The sequence below is a fragment of the Oreochromis aureus genome, linkage group 13 (genome assembly GCF_013358895.1).
Source record: "Oreochromis aureus strain Israel breed Guangdong linkage group 13, ZZ_aureus, whole genome shotgun sequence".
Taxonomy (NCBI): Eukaryota; Metazoa; Chordata; class Actinopteri; order Cichliformes; family Cichlidae; genus Oreochromis; species Oreochromis aureus.
Window position 1 is genome coordinate 10916363 of NC_052954.1, and position 18095 is coordinate 10934457.

The 18095-nt window shown below is 45.3% G+C and overlaps 1 protein-coding gene across 1 annotated transcript in view; it reads right to left on the bottom strand.

Annotated features, from left to right (window-relative positions):
- Positions 1-768: 768 nt before the first annotated feature.
- ptk7b (protein tyrosine kinase 7b) overlaps positions 769-18095 on the bottom strand; it is a 73295-nt gene continuing 55968 nt past the window's right edge. The window contains exons 3-20 of the mRNA XM_031737590.2: positions 17220-17322; positions 16932-17116; positions 15239-15386; positions 12276-12406; positions 10380-10646; positions 7824-7960; positions 7570-7705; positions 6987-7106; positions 6521-6670; positions 5995-6142; positions 5408-5535; positions 4494-4694; positions 4040-4201; positions 3713-3945; positions 3538-3618; positions 3058-3209; positions 2783-2961; positions 769-2694 (exon numbers count right to left, since the gene is read on the bottom strand). Of these exons, the coding sequence (XP_031593450.1) occupies positions 2534-2694; positions 2783-2961; positions 3058-3209; positions 3538-3618; positions 3713-3945; positions 4040-4201; positions 4494-4694; positions 5408-5535; positions 5995-6142; positions 6521-6670; positions 6987-7106; positions 7570-7705; positions 7824-7960; positions 10380-10646; positions 12276-12406; positions 15239-15386; positions 16932-17116; positions 17220-17322 (2822 nt within the window). The 3' untranslated portion in view covers positions 769-2533. The remainder of the gene's footprint in view (positions 2695-2782; positions 2962-3057; positions 3210-3537; positions 3619-3712; positions 3946-4039; positions 4202-4493; positions 4695-5407; positions 5536-5994; positions 6143-6520; positions 6671-6986; positions 7107-7569; positions 7706-7823; positions 7961-10379; positions 10647-12275; positions 12407-15238; positions 15387-16931; positions 17117-17219; positions 17323-18095) is intronic.

Genomic DNA, 18095 nt, shown 5'->3' on the forward strand with positions numbered 1-18095 from the left:
GCACGGTGCTGTGTGCAAATCTCAAGCGAAGTCCCCCCCAACACACACACACACACACACACACACAGTGCACAGTGCTCAAAGTTTGGAGGAGACCCATAACGACTGAGGAAGTGCTAAAACTCAATGAGCACGTAGACCCATTGAGGAAACTTCTTTAAAAGCTAGTTACCACATTAAACTGTAAACAAATTATAATGGGGAAAAAATGTTTGGCAAGCCTCAAGGGTCAGGTTTAATCCTAACCGCACAGCGCCCTCTAGTGGCTACAACAGAGACTTTTTATTTGGATAAAGAAGAAAATAGTGCTGGATGTACTTTTACAAGGTCATACAAGTGGTTTAACAAACTACAGCCCAACACTATAAAGTACAAATACTTCTAGTTCTGCTTCCACACACACACCCCTCCTCCCGCCCCCACCACTACCACACACACACTTTAATGATCTGTGTGTGTATATAACTTGTAGAGACTTGCGAGAGATAAGCAATCCACCTCATTGAAGATTTCATCACTTATTCTTAACCTCATATTTTGTTGTAATGCAGGCTGCAAGAAGAGAGTGTCACACAACACTATTGTATCAGTGAAGAAGTCACTAGCTCCACGATTTACAACATATTTTCGCTTGAATACACAAACGAGGCATTTACTTCTCACAAATCAAACACCTTATTTGGATGAACTTGTTACAGCTGAATTACAACCTCAGCATAAACACTGACCTGAAAATATTAAGAAGTTAAAGTAACTGTCACAACAAACTGGGTAAAAACACTGTGAACCTTTATTGACAGCAGCATGTATGCTTTTGTATATATCTGTGATTACTGTGAACATGTGCTGAAGCAGATTAAAAAAAAGAAAAAGAGGTCTAGTTGTGAGTGCCTAGCATTCATAAAAACAAAATATTACACTAAAAACAACGTATAAAAACATGTTCATAAACAAAGGCCATCGCATTTGATTAGATGATGTAAAAACAACAACAAACAAAAAGGGAAACGGTTAAGATAATCCTTCATTTACTAGGCACTTAAACGAGCACTGGTGACCTGCAGTCACTCTTTTGACCTCCTTTGTACTTTGTGTTAGCGTATCCAGACGGTTACCAGACTGAACGCACACCGAGATGGACCGTGAGAATGAATACATAGCATAAACTACCTCACAGAAGTACCTTTCTATTACAGTTTAAAAAAAAAAAACAGGACCTTCATCATAAATAACCAGGCACCTGCATGTCCTTCTACACAACATGATATATATATATATATATATATAAAAAAGGATAATCTTTTAAGTGAAGTTAGTGCAAGGCTTCTAACATTATGTACACACTGCCTGGTGTGATGGTCCGCTTCGCAGCATTGCACAAAACAGGTGGACCAGGAGAGAAACTGTGATTGGACCTCTGGAGAGAATAAAGCAGGTCAAACGTGGCGGCGGGTTCAATTCCTGCAGCTGAGAGGACACGATGGTGTTTGTGTGGTAAAAATGAGTACTCCTACCCATCAGCAGTGACCTGTAAGCACCTCAAAGTTAACAGACAAACAGAGCACACTTATAAAAATGTATAAAGCCCACACTGGCACGATCTCATCTGTTCAACATGTTCCTTGGCTATAAAACTTGTTTCTTTGTTGCTGTTGTTCCTGAAGTGTTACCGTAACACGGATTACTTGTTTTCCACAAACCTTCATGCAAACCCCCATTCCTTATCTGTCTGTAGGGACAACAGTTCAGTGCATGTACACACACACACACTCACTCAAACACACAAAAGCAAACAATTTGAGGGATTGTACCCGGTGGAGAGAGAGCAGACATCTGTGGGGTCAGGGTGGCGGACTCAGGATGCAGCTCGATGTAATTGCGAGGGGAACAGACCAGTTTAAACGACCTCACTCGGCACACTCGTAAAGTGGCTGATTATCTACAGAGGCTTCATTGCTCCACTGCAGTCCCACTGTGCCCCACTTTCTCTTCAATATCCTCTTTAGATTAATGAGAAAACTCCAAGGAGTTAAGTGGTGACGTGACATTTCAGGCAAATCCTTCGCACTAATCAGAGCCAGCCAATGCACCATCATTCCTACAAAGTTAGAGAGTGCGTGAGTGTGTGCGTGTGTGTGTGGAGGGGCAGAGGCACTGAGGTTGTGAGGCTCCATGAAACGAAAACGGCCGCAGACGGGCGGGGTCACAGTGGAACCACAGGCTGGAGGCTGGAGGTGGGGGAGGATCGTCCGTGCTGCGGTGAAGGCAAACTCCTGGCACTGCTCGCACGAAGCCATTCATACAAAGGTGAGTGCAGTTCCACTCATATAGCAAACAAGTCTAATCCACACTCAAAAAATTGTTGAAATGCATAAAAAATTAAAGTTTTTTTTTTTCTTTTTTCTTCCCCCTCAACCCTCTTCCCTGAAATGTGTGAGACTAAATAATCCAGCATTCTTGTCTGTATTTTAGGGGAAGGGGGGCGGGGCAGAGTTGGTAACAGTTCCTTTCTGCTGTGAGATGATTGGTCACTTCAGACTTTGCTGTCAGAAGGCAGCTCTCCCAGGGCATGGACGATGTCGGTGAATGAGGGGCGCTCTTTGAGGCTCAGCGCCCAGCAGCGCACCATCAGCTTGTAGATTTTAGAGGGGCATCCGTCCGGAAGGGGTAGCTTCAGCTTTCCTGCCTGCAGACCTGCAGAAAAATGGGATGAGATGCCTTTTAAAGAGCGATCCCCTCTTCCTGGGGTACAGACAGTAATGTGTTGCAGCATCAAACTCACCTTCTAACACTTCGTCATCGCTCAGTTTGGTGTATGGCATTTCCCCATGACTGAATACTTCCCACATCAACACTCCGAAGGCCCACACGTCCGACTTGGTGGAGAAGTCATCCTCAAACACAGACTCTGTTGGGAGCCAGCGCAGCGGGATCCACGCCTGCCTGTAGTGGTAGTACTCACTACACATGTGAACACCAGAGAAATAACAAAGGGATGGAAATATTAAGCAGATGATTCTACTGATAGGAGACTTTATTGTATGTTTTTGAACAGACCTGTTGTAAACGTCCTTGCTGAGGCTGAGTGACGACACTTTGACACGCCTCTGACTGCTGATCAGGCAGTTTCGGGCGGCGAGGTCTTTGTGAACGAAGCGGTGATTGGAAAGATGCTCCATGCCCTGAGCCACCTGAGTGCAGATGGAAACCTGGAGGGGGAAGAGAAAGAGGGGGAGGTGGTCATGGTAGAGAGACTTTGATAAAAACATAGAAGTTCAAAGCAAGCAAAGTTCAACAATCAATCCTCAATGGTTAACTTGTAACTTAACAGTAATGAGTGCAGAAGGTTAAAGGTCAAGCTACAATGGCCTGTTTCAGACAAGATGACCTACACGATACAGAGCTACTGCAGCAGAGCCCAAAGACAAAAATACAGAGCTCTGTATAACAGTTTATTTCCATTTCCGTTTATTTCTATGGCTTCTGGTGTGCAGAAGGCTGTTATACGTCACTCATGCTGCACAGATCACTGCTTACTTTGGTCTTGGTGCTGATAGGCTGACTCTTGACTTTGTCATCTTTGCTTTTGGAAATTCTCAGGAACTGCTTTAGATCTCCCTGGAATGAGAAACACAGACATAGAGAGCAGTGTGTCAGGTACAAAACAACAATTCTGCACTTCTTGTGTGTGTGTGTGTTAGTGTGGGATTACCAGGTCATAGTACTCTAGGATCATGTAGTGAGGATCCGCCTCCCTGCAGAGGCCCAGCAGGCGGACGACATTGGGGTGGCTTAGCTTGGCGAACATTTCTGCTTCCCGGCGGAAGTCGAGTTGGAGCTGCTCATCTCTGGTCTGCAGGCTCTTCACAAGAACCACCGTCTCCTCCTCGCCCTCTTCGATTCCCTTAGCTTTGGATAGCAGCACCTCCCCAAACTCCCCTTTACCTGAGCAACAATTCACATGACACACAGCAAAATGTGAGCGCAGAAGCAAAATGCACTTTTTTCATAGAAAACAGAGATGCATAGACCACTCTACCTAAAGTAGTGATGGTCTGTAGGTTTGTCCGGGGAAAGTGGAGCTTATCGTTGTTGACGTGGCTGTGGCGTTTCTCTGTGGTTGCGATGGTACCCATGTTGGTGAGCGCTACTTCTTCCTGGATCTCAGCAGTGGTGTGGCCGTTCTGTTGAACTGCTCCGCCTGATGAAAACAACAAATATTCCACTGGGTCAAAGGTCACAGACGTAGCACAAATTTGAATACATCTGATCTATTTAGAACATGTTTTATATAATATGTTAAAATGTATTGTATATACAGGATACAGAACGCTGAAAACAAACTGATACTTGTTGCTCGGCTCAACACTTTTTTGCCTTTTTACATGTTAAGTGCAATAAATACAACAAACACAAGGTGGCAGCAAAGATCTTGGAGTAGCACACAGGATTATTGTGTAACTGTACAACCATAACTTTATCAGCAATCATACCATTAAGGCACTCCATCTCGGGCTCCTCTCCATCCTGGCCCTTCTGCATTCTTTGGGCGTTGCGTCTGCTCTTGCAGTAGAACATGAGTCCCAGGACCACAATGATGTAGGCCACAGCCGCTCCCACCGACAGACCGATTGTTTGGATCATCTTGTAAGGAGCCTTGTCCTCCTCTTCACTCGGGAAATGCACTGGTTTGTCTGTTTGGCACAGGTGAAAATTGGGGGTGACTAAAACGTGGTTAAGAAGTACACTGTACATGGATTAAAGTCTTAACCACTGCATACTGTGTTGCCAGTATGCTAAATCTTTCAAACAGTTGATGGTAAAAGGAATGTTTAAGCATCAATTTTAGTGTAAACACGAGCGTAAACGTTTCATAGAACAGGATTTTAAAAATAAGACTGGAACAAGCGGATGATTAAAAAGGTATTTGTGCTGAATTTTAACACAGTTAAACCTACTTACAAACATAAATATGGTCCTTTCATTTGTCTGAGTTGCCCTGTTAGAGTCAATTACTTGTCTGCCTTTTACAAGGCGCGACAAACATCTAAATTTAATTGTCTCCAAAACAAAAAAGCAAAGCTGGAGTACCATCCTGCTACTTTGGGAGAAAATGAGGTGATGTGGGACACGAGTGCTAGTGTGTGACTGTAATTTTCAGCTTTAGTCGGCACACAAGGAGCCACAGAGTGTAAAGCTTTATTAGATCCAGCGCCTGCCCGATCCCATCACCTCGGTGACAGCCGTGGCGTCAGAGACATGGCTGTGGTTATTAACCTGTCCGCACGGATGACAGACAGAGGCTCAAGGTTTAATTAAAGCCTTCACCCAACACTTGTGATTGTGTGCCCATTTGCTCCTGATCAAACAAAGCCTGTGTAAGTATGTGCGAGTGTGCCAAACTCACCCACTACATACAGCTGAACCATGCGGTCTTTGATGCTGCAGCTGTTTCCGGCCACACAGGTATACTTGCCGGTGTCATCCGTAGTCACGTCCCTGATCACTAAGGAGCCATTGGGCATCGTTTGGAACCTGGAAGAAGGAGCGGGACAGAACAACACAGAGGTCTCAGTGTCCAATCTGAATCTGATTTTATATCAGTGACATTAAAAAACATCTTCTGACTTAAAGATAATGGCTATAATTCGGGCTACATTGTGCAATTCAGGGTCAAGAAATGCAATGCTTTCAAAATACATTAATATATTTTGTTAACATTACCAAATTAGACCATCAGAGCTATGATTGGCCCAGCACATGCAAGTGGGGAAAGTCTGTTTAAATAATAGCTTTATTTGCTCTGGCACGTTCTGGTGGAGCAAATGAAACGCGAACTCTCATACTCGTTTGTTTCCAAGGTTATAATTCTATGTTAGCACAAGCTAAATCCACAACGAATGTGTGGAGATGGAGCTATAATCAGTCGTGTCAACTGTGTAATCCTAATCCATGAAGGCTGAGCTGTGGAGAAGACAAATGTGTTTCGTTTACCTTCTGTTATTACTGATGTCCAGCGGCTTGTCTTTACCCACCCAGTGGATGTGAGGCTTGGGATCGCCCGTGGCCTGACAGTGCAGGATTGCAGTGTGACCCTGGTACACCGTCGTGTTGTCTGGTTCCACCTTGAAGCGAACGTACACTGTTTGTGCACAAAAAGTACGCACGCAAACACAAACACGCACAGAAAGAAACAAATCGTATTAATACAACAATTTAACCACATCTGGGGCGACAGCGCCTCTTTTACAGCTTGTGCTGATTGTGGTCACCGTCCTCCCAGATAATCTACAACCCAAACGCAATTCATTAACCAGACTGTAAAAAGGCCACCAACTACACAATAAATGCTGCTGTGTTTGAAACTTAATGGCAATGATCAGTGACCGCATTGCAATAAAACCACTCTCACATGCACCAAGACCACAAGTCCTCCCGATGTGGGGCTGATGACTAATACAGTAGCGTGACCCTTTCTTTCACTACTCCCTGCTTCCATGACGATGAGAGAGTGGTTTACCGGCTACGGTGAGGGTCACAAAGGCCCGGATCTCCCCCTGGAGGCTGTTGGAGGCGATGCAGGTGTAGTTGCCAGCGTCGCTTCGAGTGACTTTGGTGAAACGGAGCTGGCCGTTTTTCTGCTTGACGTGAGGCGGCAGCTCTCCTCCATCTGCAGGGGGAGACAGAGAGACACACGGGGAGAAGAGGGGTTGGGAGGGCTGCTCTGGTTATCCATGTGGGATTCAAGTGGTTAATTAGACTACTATGGCTACTGCAGATGGAGGAGGGAAGTGATCTGTGGTGATAAATCGCCCTCACGCTGTGTTTATTCTACAAAGGTTGCTACATATTCTTGCGGAAACAGCATTTGTCATCATAAGCATTGAAGAATTGATGCCTGCTAAAGGATTCTGGGTGAAATATTGCTCAACAGCCATTCCTTATCAAATCAGAAGCTATAGCAAGCAGAGTCAGTGGCAGCAGACCTGCTTTGGACCAGCGGATGGTGGGTGGCTCTCTGCCTTTAGCCGAGCACTGGATGGTGATCTCTTTGTCCAATTCCAAGCACTGGGAAGGCTGCGGGGTTGGGGTGAACTTTAGTTTCTCTGAAACATAAGTAAAAGCACAGCACACATCACACACGGATGACACTAAGCTGACGCAAATCATGTTCAGACATATTTGGGAAAACGTGTCAACAGGCACGACGAGCACACAGATCTGATGAGCGTTTTATGAGATCAGATAGGAATTGATCATGGAGATACATGTTACAAATGGAGGCTAAGCTAAAGCTGCTGTGTGTGAGTCATATTTTACATCTCTGTGGGTGTCCTGCAGGATCCCCAGATCCACAACACAGAGTTCTGTTATAGAAAACCACACACACAAGCCCACAGCCATGACCACATCGCATTTATTTTTCATCTCAGCGCTGTATTACTCATCACTCCCTCGCTCATTACACATCATCTTTATCTCCGGGAAATATCTTCAAATAGATTCGGAGCAAACAAAGGATAATCCACTGTATATACTGATCAGCTAAGTGATTCCCACGCATCTTACCGAGCACAGCGACCTTAGCATGTCCCGTCAGCTGTCCGCCCAGAGTTTTGGTTTGACAGCTGTACACATGCGCATCATAGACCTCCACATTGTTGATCCTGAGGGTCCCGTTAGGGAATATCTTAAACCGGATGTCCTGGTGAGACAAAAAAAACAAACAAAAAAGTTGTAGTAAAACTGTGAAGGCACAAACAGACCAGCTTTCCTCTGTATGTCGTTAAAAGAAAAAGACAGCAAGGAATGTGAAAACCTACCTCGGGCTGAATGATGTTGCTGCTGCGGAACCAGGTGACCTCAGGTTGGAGGTTGGCCTGAGCGTGACAGTGGAGGTAACCGGGTTTACCTTCTTCTAAATGGCTGTCCTTAGGCATGTCCACCCACACTGGGGGAGCTGTGGACAAAGAGACAACTCTTCAGCTACATATCGCTGCCCTGAAGGAATATCCAATGTGTCAATCACTTCTTGGCGTCAATGCTTCTTAGCTTTTTCAGGCCAGGATCTAAAGGTGTTCACAGTGTTATTACAACAACCTTTAGGGTACTTCAGCAACATTTCAATCAAAAACACTCTATCCTTTAGTTCCCATCTCAAGATCCCATCTTCCTTTCAAATGCCTGCATCACCACAGTTACAACCTAACTAAACACCATTACAAAAAGAAGGTAGAAGAACACTTCTCCAACTCCAACCCCCGACGCATGTGGCAAGGACTCCAGACCATTACAGACTACAGGACCACCAAACCCTCCCCCACATCCTCTGATGCCTCCTTCCTCAACGAGCTCAACAACTTTTATGCTCGTTTTGAGCGAGGGAACCCCACAACCACAACCATAACAGACATGACGCCAGACCACCGACCTCTGACTCTCTCCCCCACCGATGTAGGAGCGGTGCTGAGCAGGATCAATGTCCACAAGGCTGCAGGTCCTGATGGTATCCCCGGGCGTGTTCTCAGAGCGTGTTCTGGGGAGCTTGCAGGAGTGCTCACAGACATATTCAACCTGTCCTTGGCCCACGCTGTGGTACCGGCCTGCTTCAAATCCACCTCCATCGTCCCGATACCCAAAAACTCCAACCCATCTGGCCTCAATGACTACCGCCCAGTAGCCCTCACCCCATCATCACTAAGTGCTTAGAGCAGCTGGTCTTAGCACACTTCAAATCCTGTCCCCCCACCCTGGACCCCCACCAATTTGCATACCGCCAGAACAGGAGCACAGAGGATGCAGTCTCCATCGCACTGCACTCTGTCCTCTCACACCTGGACAACAACAACACCTACGCCAGAATGCTGTTTATAGACTTCAGTTCAGCATTCAACACAATCCACCCTCACAACTCATCAGGAAACTGACAGACCTAGGCATCAGTTCCCTCATCTGCAAATGGTTACTGGACTTCCTGACCAACCGCCCCAACATGTCCGACTGGATAACCGCTGCTCATCAACAATCACAATGAACACCGGTGTACCACAAGGCTGTGTGATGAGCCCTTTCCTCTACTCCCTCTTCACCCACGACTGCAGACCTGCTGATGGTTCCAACACCATCATTAAGTTTGCAGATGACACCACGGTGATTGGCCTCATCAGTGACAACGATGAGGCCGCCTACAGAGGAGGTGGTGGATCGTCTGGCTGAGTGGTGCGACACAAACAACCTGCTGCTTAACACCGAGAAGACTAAGGAGCTCATCGTGGACTACAGGAGGAATGCTGACCCACATCCACCCATCCACATTAAGGGGATGGCTGTGGAGCGTGTGAGCAGCTTCAAGTTCCTGGGAGTCCACATCTCCGAGGATCTCATCTGGACGACCAACTGCTCCAAGCTGGTCAAGAAGGCTCACCAGCGCCTCTTCTTCTTGAGGACTCTGAGGAAGAACCACCTGTCCTCAGACATCCTGGTGAACTTCTATCGCTGCACCATCGAGAGCATCCTGACCAACTGTATAACAGTCTGGTACGGGAACTGCTCTGCCTCGGACCGGAAGGCGTTGCAGAGGGTCGTGAAAACTGCCCAGCGCATCGCCGAGCACCACTTCCTGCCATAAAGGACATCTACAGGAAGCAGTGTCTGAAAAGGGCTGGGAAAATCATCAGAGACCCCAGTCACCCATCACATAGACTCTTCACCCTCCTGCCCTCTGGGAGGCGCTACAGGAGCCTCCGGACTAAGACCACCAGGTACCGGAACAGCTTCTTCCCTACAGCTGTCAGACTCCTGAACTCTGCCTCCTGACATCTGACCCACGTTAAACTCATGGACTGAACATACACACACCCACAACCACTAGCACTTTACCACTACTGTATAGTTCTGTGTAGATAATCATTCTGTACATACGATAATTTTTAATCCCACAACTGTTTATAACTTACATAGTTCACATTCTGTATAACTGTATATCTCAGATTTCTGTATAGTTTTTATTTCATATTTATATCCTGTTCATAGCCTGTACATAGCTTGTACTCACTACAGCCTGTACATACTTATAGTTATAGAATATTCATAACATACTTCACACTGTGTACATTATAACATACCATAATAGACCCATTTCTGTAATATACTTACACATCTCTATTATTGCTAATTTATATTGTAATATATCTATATCACGACTAAAGCACTTTCTGGATGGATGCAAACTGCATTTCGTTGCCCTGTACCTGTGACATGTGCAATGACAATAAAGTTGAATTCTAATTCTAATTCTAATTCTACTTCTAAACTTTGAAACTTTGTACTTAGTTAAAGTGAATTTAGGGTACATTTAAAGTGGTCTTTGTAGGACTTACTGGCCACAGTGAAGGTGACCTCCTGTATCCTGCGTCCAGCCTTATTCTCGGCCACGCAGGTGTAGGTGCCCGAATCTCCCTTCTCCGTGGGACTGAAGACCAGATATTTCCCATCTTGGTGTACTCGGCCCTCTGTGGGCACCCGCTGACCTTCTCTCTCCCACCACACCTCTGGCGGAGGTTTGCCACGTGGGGCGTTGCATTCTACCTGCTGCAGGGTGTCCACTGTGAAAACCTTCGACGCCCGGGGCACCATGTCTTCTATTTCTGTAGCGGGAACCAGAGAGAGCGAGCAAATGTTACGAACTGACTTAGCAATTCAAATGCTGACTCTGATTTATTAGAGGGCCGCTAATAATCATCAACCTGTGTTCAAAGCCAGCGAAGCGTTACAGCTTTATTAAGCAGACTTCCTGTCTTGTTAAAGTAAGTCCTCTGACTTGAAGAGCGAGTCATAATAATTAAAGAACAAAGCGCACAGTAGGGGGACTAAGAATACAGGTTCTTAGCTCGGGAATTAACTCAGGCTCGTGTGAGGTGGGTCGTATCAATACTGGCAGCCTCTACATGGAATGGGATCTGTGCTGCAAAGACTCACAAGACCTCCCGCTACCGTGAGGTCTCCCAAATGGAAGTCATTAATACTTTATCGGCCAACAGCGCTCTGAAAGCTGGTCGGCTGGCTTCGACCTTCTACGAGCCTAAGATCTAAATCAATTAATGAGAAGAAAACACATTTCTCAGCAGATGAAAGAGAAGCAGAGCTGCGAGAAGAGGGAGGGCACTGAAATGAATGAGGCGGAGCCACGACGGGAGCGACTGTTTCAACTTGTCCCTAAACACTGAATTCTACTGTGACACAATCCCCTATAATGCCTGCAGGGATTAGCATCAGATTAAGTGAATTAAGGTATTTAAATGGAGCTGTGGTTCACTGGGTTAAAACTGCAGATACAGTTGTACCTTGTTAATCCAAAACCCTTGGGGGGAGAAAAGGGGCTGCTGGAGAGGGGAAGGGAGAAAAAGTGCCCGGGACATTGAAATGCAAAGAAATTTTAGCCCTGAGCTTATTCAAAATATTTGACGTGCGTGCACTTGCATTTCAAAAAGCTGGCTGATTAGTAAGATGAGAAGACACTACAGTCATCTTGTTGTAGTTTCAACCTCAATGAGCTGTTTTAAAGTCGTTTCAAGGGGTTATCTGGGAAGACGCGGCGCAAGGAAAAGAGCCGGCTTTGTTAGTGCATGCACAATATTAAAACAGCTTCACTGTGTTTGGACTTGTATATAATTTGGTTCCCCTTCCTTTTAACTTCTTCTTTTTTTGCACCACCAAAGAGTTTTATTTGTTGTCGTCTTAAAATGTCATTTTCACATTACACTGATTTATAACACTTTAGAAACAGTCATTTCATGCAAGGAAAGCTGCAGCGTGTTTTAATGACGTTCGGCATTTCACAACCTCCTAATTACACTGCTCATTACCCTGTTTGAGTCACACTGATGAGTTATCTAATGTAACATCTACTGTTTGATTAAAGCGAGTGCCAGGTGCTGTTCACTTTGGAGGAAACTTGATGGGCTAAAAAAGCTCAGAAAACAGCTGGACGGTAAGAGGAAACAATATGAAGGGGAAGCAGCAAAATGCTTCTGTATGGCGCGTGGTAGTGGATGCAGCTGGGCCGGATGTCAATACAGGAATGTGATTATCATCGGAGAGATCTGGGCACTAAGTGAAAGCGGCAGAAGAAGGAGGAGGAGGGAGGGAGAGGAGATTAGAGCAGGAGCGATGGAGGGCAGTGTTCATATGTAGCCCGTTCCACTCAGATTAGAGGATAACAGGGGTTTCTAATTGTTTACGCTCGAGTTTTGTATGTGTGTACGTGTTTGACGTACCAGCTATGAGGAGGGAGGCCTCCAGCGTAACCTGTGATCCTCTGAGGCCGCGACCGACACATTTGTAGGTCCCCGTGTTCCTGGGCTTGACCTGGGTGATCAGCAGCGTCCCGTTGGATAGAAGGAAGACTCTGTAGAGGAAGAGAAAGAAACAATCTCTCTCAATCACTGATCCACAAACAATATTTCGCACATTCTTCGCAGAGAAAACCACAGCAGAGGGAAGATTTCTGCAGAAATACAGCCAATGAATCTTTCTCAGTCTGCATCTGCAAACCTTTCTTAGAGGTTTTGCTTTGACCTGCAAGTCAACTGCCCGAAAATTTGGACTTTCCATTCTAATTTGGCCCAATTCAGTAAACCCAAGCCATCTGCTGCTCTAAATCTGTAGAGGTAAATGCTAAGAATCTGTCCACGGAAAACAAAGAAACAAATGTGTCCTACATTTTGAGTTAATTAAAAAGAAAAAAATCTCGTGCTTCAGGAGGCCTGTCCTGACAGCTGGCCCCTGGAGTCTGTAAGGCCGATGGGAGTATCAGTGTCAGTGATGGACAGAATGAGGAGTAATTAAAGGCAGACCTTAAGCCAGCTTCGGGGCTGACAGAAAAGGAGCTGAGCATCCGGCACAGCAAAAACAGAAGATCCCAAGTCACTGCAGAGCTCACGGGAAAAACAAATACTCGGCGAGGAAAAAGGAAAGCCACTGCAGAATGATCTGCATTCCCTCAGAAGAGTTTTCCAAAAGCGGGGATTCATATAAGAATATCTAGTTCCACAGTGGATTCCCTCAGGAAAAGTGAGATTTCTGTGTCATCCCTTCTTCTTTGTTTAGGAAAAAGAGGGAAATGAGCTTTGGGAGCTGGTGTACATTTCCACCTGAGAGACGGAGAACTAGTCTGTGGAAACAGGCCAAAATAACTAGAAAACAAAATGAGCAAAGAGCGATTTTTAAAGGCAATCACGAGTATGGTTTCACACGTTTGACCCGTGGAGCAGAAACTGGCTGCAAAAAAATAGCCTTAAGCTCCAGATGGTGTGTGTGGGGATTTTTTTTCTTGGTTTCACACATTTGGAAAAACAGTCTACACTAGTTATTCATTCATTCGCTAGGGGAGGTTATCTAAACAGCCTAAGTGCAGACACAGATGATATCACTGCAGAGAGCAGCGTAACTTAGGGACTATAATCAGCCCAGATCAATAAACTAAATCACACAAAACACCAGGCTGCTGTGGAATAACCTAGCCACAAAGAGGTTAGGCTTCCATGCTTATTACAGATGCCGCTGCAAAGCTGCTGCTGAGTCATCATCACTGCCTAGGTGACCAAACCTGCCTCTGACAGGCTCATTACACAAATGACTAACTATTGATATTGGAGTCATTCACCCCCCCTAGCTCAATGAGCTCAGTAATCACTTCAAAATAAAAAACCAGGATTGTACTCTGTGTGTGGAACGGGCTCATGTATAAGCATGAAAGCTGGCATGATATATAGAAATTTATTATGAAGTCCTATTTATAAAGACGGGGGATATGCTGGTAATCTGAGTGTAGCTCGAGGGTCTTTTCCTCTCAGAGCGTGGACACTGGAGACCTGCAGACTTCTCTGATAGGTTACAGAGAATGGGTTTGTTCCAGTGATGTGCAGACTGAAGAAAAAAAACTTTACCGTGCTTTTTTCCCAGTAATAACATTCCTCAATGTGCAATTTATCTTGAGCTTTGTGTTGAAACAGCACATAGAGAGGAGGGAGCCTGATGCTGGCGTTCCACCTCATCGGGCTCGTAGGAATACCAATCGCTGCACACTCAGACACACAGGAATCATGCTTATATAATGGTAAGGAGAAGGGGGTGCATGTAGGATGGAATCCTAGAAGTTAGACGTACAGCACGTACAGCAAGAGCCTTGGGCCTTGAGAAAAGATATATAATAGGTACAGTGTTTTATTTAAACATACATAAGCATTAATGGAAATAAGGTATATAAGGTGAAAACAGTCCAATTTATCAAATTATCAGTCACTGTTTGGTGTGACCACCTTTATTCTTCAACACAGTCTGAATTCTCTTAGCCAAGCTTTCTTTAAGTAATAGTTCTCCAGGCTTCATGAAGGACATTCAAAGCTCTTCTTTGGATGTCAGCTGCCTTTTCTCTGTCAAGATGATCGCACACTGCTTCAGTATGTTGAGGTCTGGGCTCTCGGGAGGCCAATCCATGACTGACAGTGTTCCAGTGTGTGTTCTTCTATCCAGGTGTGCTTTTACTGCATTGGCAGTGTGTTTGGAATCATGCTGCAAAGCCTGTACTCTCTTGTTCAGGCTTTCTTTCACCACATTTTACAGATGGCTGTAGGCACTCATGACAGCCACACTTCCACTGAGGCCATTTCTGATGAGGCGTCAGTAAACAGTAGATGGATCAACAGAAGGGCCAGATGCATTTCTCAGGTCCTGTCACTTCTTTCCTCCTTCTGTCCAGTTTCCTCAAATTTTTAAGAACACACATCAAACTGTGCTGAGATATGACAACTTTTAGCCAACAGCTCTTCAAGGATTGACTTTGTTGGTGTGGAAACACTATTTTATCCCTGAAACTGTTATCATTTTTTTTCTTTGCTAGGTTATCTCTTATATATAGACACTACACTGGTTCATCCCTGGAATTAGGTGGCTTTTGTATGCTTGAATGATTCATATGAGAGTGTTAAGTGGCTTAAGAAACAAACCTTCCTTTGAAAATAGCCATGGACAAGGAAAAAGAGTGAAAAAGGAGCCAATGTCGAAAGAAAAATGAAAGTCAGGAGAACTATTGCTCAAGATCACTTTAATAAATTATACCAAGGTCTGGCTCCTTGAAGGAAAAATAATAAAGAAATGAAAAGTGACTCACAACTTTTACACAATACCGTATGATGAGAAACAAAGTGACACAGAGGGAAAGATTTAGCACTCAACATACCTGGACTTGTTTGCCAGCAGCTCGTTTTCGTGGTACCACTCCAACGTGGGCGCCGGCTCTGCAGTGAACTGGCAGTGGAACACAGCCTCCCCGTTCCTCACTACCACCTGGTCCTCAGGAGTGACCACCGGCCGCGGGAAGCTCTTATCTGATAGAGAGGTAGAACATCTGTATGATTACAGGCAACGGACCATCAAGTTCCATCTGCGTGGACGCTCGTGCATCACACCAAACTACTCCGGCTTTATTAAAAGCTGCCAACAGCAGCAGGAGGCTGGTGAGCCAGCAGTGTTCAGGTGGCAGTGTGTCAACACCACAGGGGCCCCTAGGACAGACTTAATGAGGTCAGAAAACAGAACCGGCAGCTTCCCTGCCTTTTCTCTCTTTTTTTTGCTCACTTAAGAGATAATCCTTTTCTTTTCTGCAATGGTCTATAAACTAGTTATTCCTGGAAAACAGGGTTAGAATCAGCTCCACAGGAAAGAAGAAAAACTCAGTGATTGATTTAATATGTAATTTAAAACTGGGGTTTGTGGATTTTGCACTGAGTTTTAAATGACCTGCAAAATGCTTCAGCTGCTGCATTTTTCCTTATATTCACTTTCATTTGGCCCTTTCTACCAGCCACAAGCAGACCTCGCTGTTAGCCAACACTGCTCTGACCTGCCAAAACTTCAGATTAGGCCTGGTACAACCTAAAGGAGGAGTAATTGCTACACAGATTTTACTAAATTGTTACACTCCAGATGCAAAGCAGAAGGACGTCGAGTTAACGCACACGCACTAGAAAGAGAACGGGAAAACACGCGAGTATCAGCAGAGCTGCTGAAGGAATGGTGCCAGTAGCAGTTTTAGGACATTACGAGTGGTTCGAGTGAAGATAAAGAAAGGCGTGCATTCAGAGCACACCTGGCCCACCCAGGACGTCAACGGGAAGCCTCAGCCTAAGATCTGAGAGCGTGCACTGAAAACCAGTTTAAATCTGTCAGTCTTTTCCTTAAGGTGAAGCCCTATAGAAGAGCAGAGGGTGGTGACACCGTAACCTGAAACTGAACAATTATCCTTTCTTTCTCAACCCAGGTGCTAACCCGATGTCTCTGTGTTGCAGGTGGCTATGTGAAGCGGAACGGGGCGTCGGGTTTCTAATGCTGATTGGGTGCAGTGCAGCAAACCTTATACACGGGGGAGAAACACAAGAGTAAACAACACGACGAGAGCTTGTAGGAACGAGCCTACCTGTAGAATAAACTGTAGCAGAGGTAGTTGTTGTTAGACACACGGAGGAGACCCTGATGCTGAGGGAGCTGCTGTTATTGTTCTTTTAAGGCATATTACAATATTGTTCTGTATGTGTGGGTGGTGTGGGAGGAAGTTGCTAACAGACTTAAAGGTAATCAGATTACACGCACTGTAACTTTGTTCTGCTTCCTGCTTTCTCTCATCACTAATGGTCTTTAACCACACACACGTGGTCGTCTCCATTTCCAGGTGCGGAAATGTGGGAAACTCACTACATCCTGAAAACCTTTGATTAGTGACCTACAATCAATTAGTGGATCGGGTAGCACACCTGACAGCAAAGTAAAATCAATATGGTATCATCTTACAGCCCTAGAGTTTCTTTATAATATATCATATGTCAGTTTTATATTCTTGCAGATCTGATATTTGTTGCAGAAGGTCACACACACACCTATAATGTTAAGAGTGTAGTTGGTGTTACTGCAGACGTGCCCAGCTGCATTTTTGGCGCAGCAGTAGTACAGCCCGTTATCGTCCGGACTGGCATTCTTGAAGGTGAGCGTCCTCTCTTTATTGTTGATCTGATGAGTTTTCTCCGTCAGCTTCACGCCGTCCTTGAACCACTGGCATGTCGGCCTGAGAAGCAGCAGGATGAGGAAGAGAAAGAGGAAGAGAAATCGTTCTGAATACCGTCTCATAAACCTTGTGAATTTTGATCTTGAAGTGGGAGGAGACTCACCGGGGATGTCCATCAATATCACAGCGCAACGTGACCACCGAAGAACTCTCCATCTCCCCGTCGGAGACGGGTTCCTTCAAAATCACACCTCCGCTCTCCAACCCTGCAGTGACAGAAGAGGCAGAAAAATCCCCTAAGTGATGGAAGGGAGCACAAGAGGGGGAACAGCTGAGGAGAGGGACAGGAGGAAAAATTGAGTTAAGTGGTCGTCCTGTCCTCATGCGACACATGACGACGCTAATGAGTGCAGCAGGGACGAGGGCAGAGTGGGGAACATCGCTGTGACAGCACTATGACTCCACATCTACCACATTAGTGGGTCAGCTTACATCAGCATACCACAGTCCTGGACTCGCCACAGTAACTCAAGTCCTTGAGGCGCTTTTCAAATGAAAAGTTCATTAACTGTTAATAGTAACACTCTGCTGTCAGAGCGGCCCATGAAATGAGGTAGAAGGGAAACAAACAGGCAGCAGTGAACATGTTGTGACAAAGCACCTGCTAGTTATAATTTTAGAAATCCTTCGATTGTCCGCCCATCAAAAAAAACAGTTCTTCAAAACTAATTATGTGTGTTTACATTATTGCATCAAGGGAGAAACGAATGCCACAACAACGCGATGAAAGACAAGAAGGCTGATCGCTTGTGTCTTGGTGATAGATGAACAAAAGAACAAAGGAAGAACAACAGATTGTGGGAAAGTGATCCCCATTAGTCTCATTCATGGAAGCAGGCTTTTGCAGGCAGAAACAAAGAGCACATTAAGGATTTCGCCCAGTACACATGTGCAGATAGTGTGTCAAACCTGACATCAACAAAGCTTTCCTTCATCCTGCTCAAGTCCAAGACTCTTCAACATGTTCAGGGTGGCGAGA